General features: G+C 38.7%; 1 protein-coding gene across 1 annotated transcript; it reads right to left on the reverse strand.

The window, feature by feature from the left end:
* Positions 1–379: 379 nt before the first annotated feature.
* Positions 380–6,654, reverse strand: FRG1 (FSHD region gene 1). Its single transcript, XM_084285639.1, has 9 exons — positions 6,573–6,654; positions 6,286–6,353; positions 4,566–4,688; positions 3,574–3,631; positions 3,270–3,384; positions 2,788–2,892; positions 2,082–2,173; positions 1,356–1,466; positions 380–497 (listed from the first exon to the last, which is right to left on the reverse strand). Exons 1-9 carry the CDS (start codon positions 6,632–6,634, stop codon positions 461–463), a joined length of 771 nt encoding a protein of 256 aa, XP_084141765.1. The 5' UTR covers positions 6,635–6,654; the 3' UTR covers positions 380–460.
* Between the last annotated feature and the right edge of the window lie 4,295 nt (positions 6,655–10,949).

Raw genomic sequence — 10,949 nt, forward strand, 5'->3', positions numbered from 1 at the left:
TGGCCCCTACCTGATACTGCACAGGAAGGCTCCACAGACGTCCTACTCAGTTTCTGATATGATGTATTCTAAGACATCCATTTGCAATTGTTTCCTCTTGTTTGTTGAGGACAGTTATGCATTTCTTGATAGTTCAATGTGCTAACAATATTTTCCTTTTGAGCTTTATCACCATTCTAATCTGCCCTTTAATCACTGTAAGTTCAGGTTCATTTCATCAACCTCGGAAGATTCACTGGTAGAATAATTTGTCTTCAACTAAATAACTATCTTGCTATTCATTACTAGAAGGTGACACTAGTTCAATGCCTAATTATAGTTCTCAGGCAGTCCTTTAAAAATAATAAAATAAAAACATCAGCAAAATGCGTTTCGTAAAAAATAATTATAAAACACTTTACTTGTGTTTTCAATTTGACCATATAATCAAAGACGCAGAGGAAAACAGCCCAGCTGGTTGTCACTTGCAGTATCTGTCCGCTTTCACTTTTGCTCGCCTGTGTGGAAAGAGTAAGGAAACAAGACTTAGACTAAAACCAAAGGTGATTACATCTGAATGCTTTAGCTGCCTCAAAGTCTTAAACAGACACAGAAAGCAGTACTCTCAAACTTTACTTCAAAGCACACATAAAAGCCTAACAATACTCTGTTACTTTTTTATTTAAAGGAGCTACAGCTATAACAATGTGTAAAGTTAACATTGTCTTTCCTTTCTAATCAGGACCTGTGTTTTGTCAGATCACTCAGGGAGGGAATTCAACCTGAGTGACAGTTGAAACTGACACTCAGTCTGTGATCGCCATGGTGTGTTTTCACATCACAATAATACAGTATCATAAATCGTCTTCTGCATTTCACCCACTGAATTAACAACAAATATTTATACCATATAAGATATTTTAAAAGTTCAAGACAGTTTCTGTATTCTCAGCTTACAGGGAAAGATTTATTCCCACTAGGTAATGTGAAGACTAATTAAGAAATGCTATTTCTCTTTAAAATGCAGCTGTCTCCTTTCCAAAATGTTCTGGTACTGAAGGTGCTGAAAACATGAAAAAAATTTGTTTTTTAAAAGATTTATCCCTCACTTCCGCTGTACTCCACAAACTGAGCAAACTTCTTTATAGATGTCCAAAAGAATTCACTTCTGCTTAAATCCCAACCTGGGAAGTTCAGCCAAGGAAGTGAGAACTCAGAATAATAAAAAAACAGAAGAGGCAGAACACCAACCAAGGAAAAAATGTGCAACACCCACACCTATTCCCTGAAATCTAGCCATCTTTTGTACTCCAAATTCATTGCAATTCCATCTCCCAATAGCTTTTAAATCAGTGCATTATTTCTTAATGGAGTACCTGTCGAGCAGTGTTTCGTGGAAAGTGCCTTCTTTCCTGGCTTTTCTGAGGGCTTTTGTATCTTCTTTGCTTATTTTGAGCTTTTTGTCTTGAAAACTTTGGAATTTCTTTCTATAAAAGGGAAAAAGTGTAAGAAGTTAATTTCTTTAAAATTTTATGTTTCAGTAAAAACAACGGATAAGCAACTTAACTCCTGTTGTGCAACTGGCCTAATAAAATCCAATAAACCATCATACTATCAAGTAGTGCTATAAGACTTCCCTAGGTGAAACACACTCAGGCATTTTTGGCGTTAAGTAGGAACAACACCATACATAATTAACAGTGTGGTTACAAGTTCTGAAGAACTTCAGCTCCTTCTACTACTAGCATGACAAGTCAGGAGTGAAGGGGGATAGAGGACTCTGGAGTGAAGCTGAATAAGGGGAAAGACAGGCATTTTAGTTTTTTGGTCCATGTTTCTCACTACTTATGTCTATTTTATTAGTCAATAAGTTAATTTTCTACAAGTTGAGTCTGTTTTAACTGCAACAGTAACTGACAAGCAAGCTCCCTGTCTTGATTTTGACCCGTAAGCCTTCTCAGCCTATTTTGTGTCCTCATCCTGATAAGGTGGAAGAGAAAGTAAACAAAGAACTGCATGGGAGTTTAGCCCTTCCAAATAAAACCCTAAAGAAAAGAGGAAAAAAGGTATTTAAATCTGTTAAAAGGCTCTCAATTACATACACATAATTGATTTCACACTGTTTAACATTTCCTTTATCTTCTTGTGGGATGTCATCCTTCTTCTTAGTTTCTCTTTCAGCACAAGTTCGAATCTAGTCATCGAGAAGAAAAAAAACAGAAGTTGCACGTTAAAGAAGATAATATATCCTGCATAACTTAAAATCTGTGACTGTCATTCTGTTAGCACCTTTGAAAATGGTTAATTCACAACCAGAGAAAATAGCAGTAACAGCAAAAGCTGCCTGAAATATGAAAAAGGATTAAACATAGTCCTTAATACTACTCTAAGACAAAGCTGCTTTCATCTCAAAGAAGCACCATTACAGTTTATAGAGTAAGCAGGGCTAAAACACCTTTTAGAGAAACTGACTCCACAGCATTACTGCTCTGACTAGTACATGCTTCCCTGTTTGGAGAGGCATGCCTTCTGTTGGACATGAAAGACAAGATGGTCCTTCCACATCCTCTTACATAAGCAGCCTCCACACCTGCATCATTCTGGCTAACCTTTTTTTGTCCCTGGTTCTGTCAGATTTCGTCTCTCTTGTTGAGAGATAAGCTGTTGAGAACTATCCGCAGTATCACACAGAAGGTCTTACCCACCATTTCTTTAGTGAAACAAATACAGTAAACAGGAAAGTATCTTGTAATTGTAACCACAGAGTAACTGTACCATACAGATACTTAACTGTAGAAAACAGATTACCTTTATCATTTCTTCTTCCCCTGCTGTTTTGCTTTTGGCTTCTATATCTCCCTCTTCATTACATCTAATAAAACGGCTGTTTGCTGCTAGCAATGCCATCTTCTTCTGCAGAAAACAGTATCACATGATTAGAATAAGGAGTGTGTATATAAACATTGATTCATAACATTTACTTCATTCCTCAGAAAGCTCTGTAAATGTGTCCTGTTCTTTGACATATAGACACTTCAACAGCTAGCTAGTGGACTCCTTTGTTCTTAATTTGTATGTTAAACTGCAGTAACTTTAGGTACTTTAAAAACTTAAGAAGAAATACAGTAAATACATTGTAGGAGGGAAAAAAGAACACTAGAATTTACAATATGGAAGAGACTGTGAAAGGGCAACCAACAGTAAACATCTTATTGCCTGTCAATATAGGCTGCAAGTCAAAATACAGTTACATGTTGGGAATCTCAAGAGAGTTGTCTGAAGCAACTTACATCTTGAAAGACAGGTTCCCATTGCTCTCTTGATCCTATAGCATCTGAACGTCCAATAACAAGTCCATCTGAATTTATACCGAGGTATTTGCCATAACCAGACTTCAGAGCAATTCTCAAAGGGAAAATGAAGTGAAACAATTAAGAATGTTTTGAGAGAAAGCCATTCACAATATTCAACACACCACAAGCATATTTTTTTGGTATGCAATTTTTTTCCAAGAGAAAATTAAAACTTGTTCATACCAGAAACAAACAAAAAAAACAAATATTAAAACTTGAAATATTTTGTTACAGTAGTTACCTTGTATCAGACAACTTCACTGCTGTAAACTGTTCAGGAGGACTAGGGCCTTCATCACCTTAGGAATAAAATTTTCATTAGTTAGACATTAAGTATTATGCACACAGTATTTAAATTGTTAATACTGCAGTTTCAAACAAGCTGGAAAATTACGCAACAGCTTCTGCTAAATACTATGGAAAGCTACAATACTGCATTTCTTTAGAAATTCCTTTTGAACATTCACACTCTTAAAATAAAAAAGCAATGCAGGAGCTTATCTGCATTCATGTATTTGGTGTGCTTTAAATAATGCAAATGCAATCCTTGTGTCAAAAAAAACAAAACAAAACAAAAAAAACCAACACAGAAAACGTGATCTCCTTATAAAATTATTTTCTCCATACCAAGACATACTACGGTTCAGCTGTAGTAACCTAACTTACCCAAAAAGCTACTACTCTCTATCTCTCAAAACCCAAGTGAGATAATACTGTCATCATTGTTTTTATCTCACTCTGGAGATGAGGCACACTGTCAGGGTTTTGGAACAGTTCTTTTCTGACTGATGGTTCCGAGATTCAAATTCAGAGACAAGCTAATTATCTCCACCACCTTAGTAGCCCACTTGCACAGCAACAATACAAATACAGCACAATGAGGATACAGCAATACTCCTTGATGCTCATCTCCCTTGAGTTTCACTCTTCAATTGGCACCAGAAGCATTTTATAGAATTTAATAAAAGTTATACTGCTTTTTATTCAGTAAGTTGTATGGCCTTTAACAGGTGATCCTTTCCAATGCGGTTCAATTTATTATACACATAACACAGCAAGAAACTAAGTAAGTGAAACTGATTGGTAGTCATTAGGTTTCGGTCACGCTACAGCCAACTTTATTGCATTACATGTAATAACTGCCTTGAGCTGTAAAACAGTTTGCCTTAAAGTGATGCTACGTTCATGCTTTTCATTACTAAAACTATTTTTTCCAAGTTTCCTGAAACAAACCTTTATGCGGTGCTCCAAGTGTAAACAAACCATTATCAAGGGCATGGATGTAAGCTCCTTTATCCATTTCTATAGCTATAGTTCCTGTAATTTCACCAAAATTACTGACAGCCCACCAGTTTCCTAAAATACAAAACATCACAGTTAATGGAGTAATTACAACTTCTGATTACAGTGGTTCAAGAGATAGTAATCCAGTACCTACTCTGAGATTTGGCACTCTATAGATAGCAACAGGCTTCTAATTGCAGGCTCCTGCGCTCCATCCCCTCTTAGTGCTGTTAGGCCATGGAATGCATTGATCCATCCAGCAGAAGATATACCTTGCAAGAAAGATTCCTTCCCCCGTTCCCACCCCAAACCGCTTCCTCCAGTTTTGTGGTCACAGTCTATTACTAGTGTAATGATTTCTGTTGTGCTGGAGAACCTCTCATCTTGCTGCTGGATTAATTCATGAGCTGCATTCCTGAGACTTCAGATGTTCTGGACAATCAGTGTCAAATATTTTAGCCCCCCAGAATCCAAACTTAAAGGCTCACATGTATAAATTGGAATTATGACATCTGTATTTTTAAAGAGCAAAACTTTCTCCTGGTATAATCTTAGATATATTTTCTGCCTAAGATAATTATTTTAAAATTAATCAGAATGACGTCTTTTTTCAGCAAGTTGGTCCTGAGCAGAAATAATGTTCCCCTAACTTCATACAACATACAGAGCAAATAGGCTTGTCCTACAATGTCATGGCTTAGAGATCAGCATATGAAATTTCCAAAATCTCTTTCAGCACGTCTTTTTGTGACATTCCTTTGGTGTAAAATATAATAGTCCATTTTCTCATATATGGTATTTTGTTTTAACAGAAAAATAGGGATAACTCCCCTTGTACGGCTTTGGATTATGCCTGTGCACACATAACAGAAAGTGACATTTATCCCGTAACATGCACTGTTACGGTATATATCTGCATCTTTCAGGGCTTTATGGTTATTTCTTTATCTGTTTTTGTGAACTGTGATAAATCAAGCATACAGCAGTTCCAGAATGCAGCACTTAGCTAAGTTATCACTCAAGACCATACATACTTTGATCCTCCTCTTCCACAAATCAGGAAAAAATACCATTATATTTGGATACTGGTTCATGTTTGTCATCTTCAGTTTCAATTACTGATAGCAAGTTTGTAATGTGAATTCATCACAGTAATCACGACAAACTGAGAACAAGTAAACAAACCAACCAAGACTTTTCCTTTTTAGAGGGCTGAAGGTTTGAGTGAACTAAAGACCCCAGGCAAGAAGCAACTGCTGGCAGAGTAAGAGCAGGAAGTACAAGCACCCCATCTAGTGAACTTTCAAGTAACAGTAACACAAGATACATTATTTACATACAAATATAAACAAAAGTGTTACAGCACTAAATATAAGTCTCTCTACCTGAACCAAATGCTCTTGGGAAAAAAAAAAAACACACGAGTTACAAGCAGACAAGGAGCTTGAGGTTATGTAAACAAATAAGTGTGTTAAAAAGATAAATATGTGTAAAATTGATCCTACTGGTGTCAGAAATTCTGTCTGGTACCTAAGAAGGCATGACTTATAAACAGTGTGCTGTGACAAGTAGTTAGAAACCTGCTTTAAGCGCCCTACAAGCACCTCTTCAACTTGTGCTACCCCCTGCAGCTTCCCCACTGCCACACAGCTCCTGCAGGGCCGCTCACCGACGATATCAAGCTGCTCTTCCGCATCCTCCTCCCTTTTCCTTTTCTTCTCCTTGTGCTTCTTCTTGCTGCGAAAGGAGAGGCACAGAAGTGGGCACACGCCTCCCACCCAGACCCCCGCTCCGCCACAGCCCCCGAGGAGCGGGGCACCGGGGGCCGAGAGGCAGCGCACCCCAAAACCCTCACCCACCCGCAGCCCCTTTACAGCGACACCCCCCACCCCGTGCCGAAGCCGGTGGCGAGGCACCGAGCCGGCAGCCGAGGGCCAGGACGAGCCGTCCCCTCACCTCTTCTCCTTCGCCCCTTTGAGGACCAGCTTGGTGGACTTGACGCAGGAGTACTCCGCCATGTCGGACCCAGGGCAGGGCAGGCAGGGCCGGGCTGCGCATGCGCCCGGGGCTCAGCCCTCTGCCGCCGCCATGGCGCCGCTCGGCGGTTGGAAGCTGAGTCTGAGGGGGAAAGTGAAAGAATCAGCCCGCTTTCTCTTACACCAAAACAGACACCTTTAGCCCCACCTTCTTAACAGATACTATTCGCTCTCCTTTTGGGAATGACCTCAGGAACACACGTGTAATCAGGCTCCAAATTGCAGCAGTCGTTTTTAATTTACGTTTTATCACCCAGCCTATTGTTTCCACTTCACACCAAAAGAAGGGGTTTTGTGCCCCAAATGTTGTTTGCTTCTGATTAAACTGGTCAAGTGAAGGACACCACCTCTGTCAAATCTCACGGACGCATACCCAGGTGCTCACATTGTGTTATTTCCCTCTGACTTCTCATTTCATCACCTGCCGATGCTTACAAAGCTCCCACAAGTAAGTTCCTCCTGCAAGTAATAAATGTGGTTCAAGCAGTTATGTTAAGGTCTTTACAATCGCTGAAATCATGTCTGGGAGATAAAACTACATGTGTAACTTCTCTCAGTGAATGACCCAGGAGTTTGCTGATGACTGCAGATGTCTTCTGCAGATACCCTGATTGCATCCAGGACCCTGCGATTTCTCACAGAAATGCCTTTAATTTTTATCTATATGTCTAATGCGAGTAACCCCGCATTTTTGTCTGCAAGCTGTGTTGGAGTGGTTACATCTGCCATGTGAAATGAAGACAACAGTGTGTCTGTAATGGACTCTCAGGAGTTTTTGGCAGGTCTCCCATTTTGGAGCTTTGGGGAGAAGGAGGCTGGGAAGAGGCATGGGCTTGTCAGTAAAAGCAGTACTTGAATCAGGCTGCTGGTGCACGTAGATTCAAAATGCTTTTTTATTGTGTCCCTGGCGTACTGCCTTCCTGCTTGTGTCTTCACCTGCTGTGGTCTGTTACTGAAAGACACTCGTCTCTTTGGTCAGCATTTGGGAAGTGGGTAACTTGAAGCAGGGCACTACTGTAGTAAACAGTAGGTGACTTTATGGATTTATTGATTTCCCAGTCCCTGGAACGTGGATCTCTGTAATTAGGGCTTCAAGTAAAAACTGAAAAAGCAGAGACTACAGAAAGCTTCAGGCAATGATGGGCTCCTTGCTGACTGCTTCTGATTTCTTAATGGAGCTCAAATCAGGGAATTGTGTTTGCAAAGGCTTGTATCCAGTGAGGCTGTGAAGGTCCCACATGTCTTACCATGTGTGTGAAGGACCAGAGAACATCTGTATTTCCAATTACAAGACTGAGATACCTCGTTAAACTGCTAGCAACCCATCCATTGCTTTCAACCTCATCTTCGCATACATTCTGTTTCCAGTTTTCACCTTTCTAGAGATTATTGCCTGACTTCTAGAAACCTTTTGGCACTGTCATCTTAGAGTTTTACAATCAATAATAGAGTGGTTGTTACTTATTGTAAACAAACTTCCTTGGTTTTGGTGGTAGATAAAATGGCTTGTTCTCAGTCAAAACATATTTTCAGTATATCAATTTTTTGTACTACATACTCTTGTCTGCAGATGTTTGGAAACTAAATCAAGCTAGCATCAGCACAAAGAAATTTTAGAAAATATAATTTTATTTGGCTCATTTTATCATTAACTACTTTTTTTTTTTTTTTTTTTTTTACTGATTCTAAACAGGTATGTGTAAATTTTAGTAAAGTGAATAAGAAAAGTAAGAGAGCAATTTGTGTAGGAATTAGAAACAAGCACAGAAGAAGAGTGAAGCAAAAAGAATGCCTGTCAGCACGCCCGTTGCCCTGCTTTGACACTGCATGCTAACATGCTAAGTTGTTCTTAAGTGTTTTGGTTGTTCTGGGGTTTTATTCATTTATTTATTTAGGCCTTGATTCTGTGGAGAGAAAATCATCAGGGGGGTCCCTATTGTTTTCTTAGCTCTGGTTATTTAATCTGACAGCTTTATTTATGATTTACTACTTTTTGATTGCTTAACTGTGCAACCTTAGCATAAGGGGAGTATTTATATACTCTTGTCAAAGCAGGTCTGTATACATTGATTTGCCATTACCAACACTTCAAAAATCTTAAATACTTTCCTGGGAGGGAAGATGGGAGGGGAAAAAGGTAATATTTTAGCATCTTAGGAAGCAAAGATATCTTGCCCACTCGTGGTTAAGAGTATAAAGTTTTCGAAGTTCAACATTTTCAGTAGTTACCTAAGGCAATTGTCATTTTTCTTGTTAACGTTTAAAAAACAAAAGCAAGTCAAAGTGGTTTGTATTTTAAAATATGTGTTTATATGATAGGAGTGCATGAGATTTATACTTTGCTACTTGTCCACCAGATGCTGCTATAACCACAAAAATAAGTGCAGATTAAAAAAATCTAAAAAAAAAAAAAAAAAAAAAAAAAAAGAGTGGTTTTATTTTCATTACAGATCACCCTTACATATCCTGATCCCAGAAAGAATTACACACATACTTACATTTTTGCGCTGGGAATAGCCCCAGTGAGTTCAATTAAGCAACTCAATGTGTAAAGTGAAGCATGGCCATAAGCTTCCCTAGGATGAGGCCATATCAATTGTGTTTGCTGGTTTAATTTCCACGTTGTAAAGAGATGAAGGAACAGGCAGAGGGACAGAGGCCATAAACTTCTAATTTTAAATGAAAATTAGCCTCCTAAAGTATGAAATATACCTTCTTATTAACAGATACATTTTTATTTACAATTGACCTATTTTATTTTATTTTATTTATTTATTTATTATTATTTTTTTTTAATTTAGCAACTGCAGCAACAAACAGGCATCACTACCATATATACAGAAGACAGTGAAATCTTTTCCTGCAGAGCAAAGTGATGCCCTCAATCAGAAAACCGTATCTAAAATGGTGCTACTTTAGAAAAGCCATTTAAACTCTAATTTGCTAGTTAGTATTTTTGAAATTAAAACATTTCCAAAATGTGCTGGCTACAACTGTTTAAAAAAATAGAGCAGTCCATTTTCCTTATGGCAACGGAAATAAATGGAGCCTTTGTGTTTGCAAATGTAGAAAACAAATCACTTTTTTAATGACTGGATTTTTTCCTGCCAGCTTGGAATTTGCCGCATGTGCATTTTATTTTGAATGCCTAAAGAGTGAAATCATTTGCCATCTCTCATGCAGATGGGGCAGATTGGCTGAGGTGTCATTTGCAAAATGTGCACTTTCATCGTTTAAGTTTGAAGGGGATCATTACAAACAATGTTTCCTGTAGACACTATGGAAGTGCAGAGCTGAAACTGAGTGTCCATGGATGTAGCCTCGTGTCCTAAGAGCCTGAACCAAAACTTGGTCACGTTGGAGTTTTCTTCTGTCTTGTTTATTTATGTTAAGAGATAGAGAAATACCTTCCCAAAGCAAAGAAACTTGAATTAGCTCTCTTGGTAGCAGAGTTGACAAATAGTCTGTGTGCTTTTTCTTGCTTTCATTTATAAGTATGGGGCCCTTGTGAAATATCTAAGCTGCTGACTGATGTAACAGTGAAGATTGATCCAGTTTTGTTTACTCATTTACAGAAGGAGTGAAATCTGATGTGAGTTAGAACCAGAGCAACTACATTTTAATTTTTCCCAGTGGGACGAAGTACATACGCAGGAACGTTGCGGTGGTTTCTCATAATGTTCTGCAGCAGTTGTGTGAGAGTGTTGATGCATCCCCAGGACATGATGGTGCATATCACAGTGACATGACAGATGTATATAAAAAGCTAATTTGATTCTTGGCACTTCAAATCCTGCATGCTGAAAATGCTTTTATTATGGCTTCTCAATTTTAAATGTGACCCGAAATTACCTTTTTTAAAACCTAAAATGCTAGAGTTAGGTTTTTAGCACAGATGAATAAATATTTACAAAATGGCATTTCTACTACTCGTTTATAGTATACTAGTTGGAGCATTTGGAAAATAGGAAGGAGTTTTGAGCCTGTCAGGGGCGGGATGGAGCCCCAGTGCTCAGGGCCCCTGTGATGGTTGTGGCTTCTCCACTGCTGCTCTGCCTGATCCCTCTCTCCCTCACTTTCCTCCATTCTTGCTCTGTAAAATTATTGTGGCTATGTTTTTGCAGGTAGCCAGACCTTCCCAATGTCTGCTTCTCCAGATGTTGGGACCACTGCACTACAGCTTAGCAGTGGCAGACAGTGCACTCTCCAAAGTCCCTTTCTGTTGGACAGTGGGGAAATGAAAAGAGAAATAAACAGGAAACCTAGAATGTACAGTAATCTCACACAGGCACCAACT

Source organism: Netta rufina (assembly GCF_964035555.1).
Source record: "Netta rufina genome assembly, chromosome: 4".
NCBI lineage: Eukaryota > Metazoa > Chordata > Aves > Anseriformes > Anatidae > Netta > Netta rufina.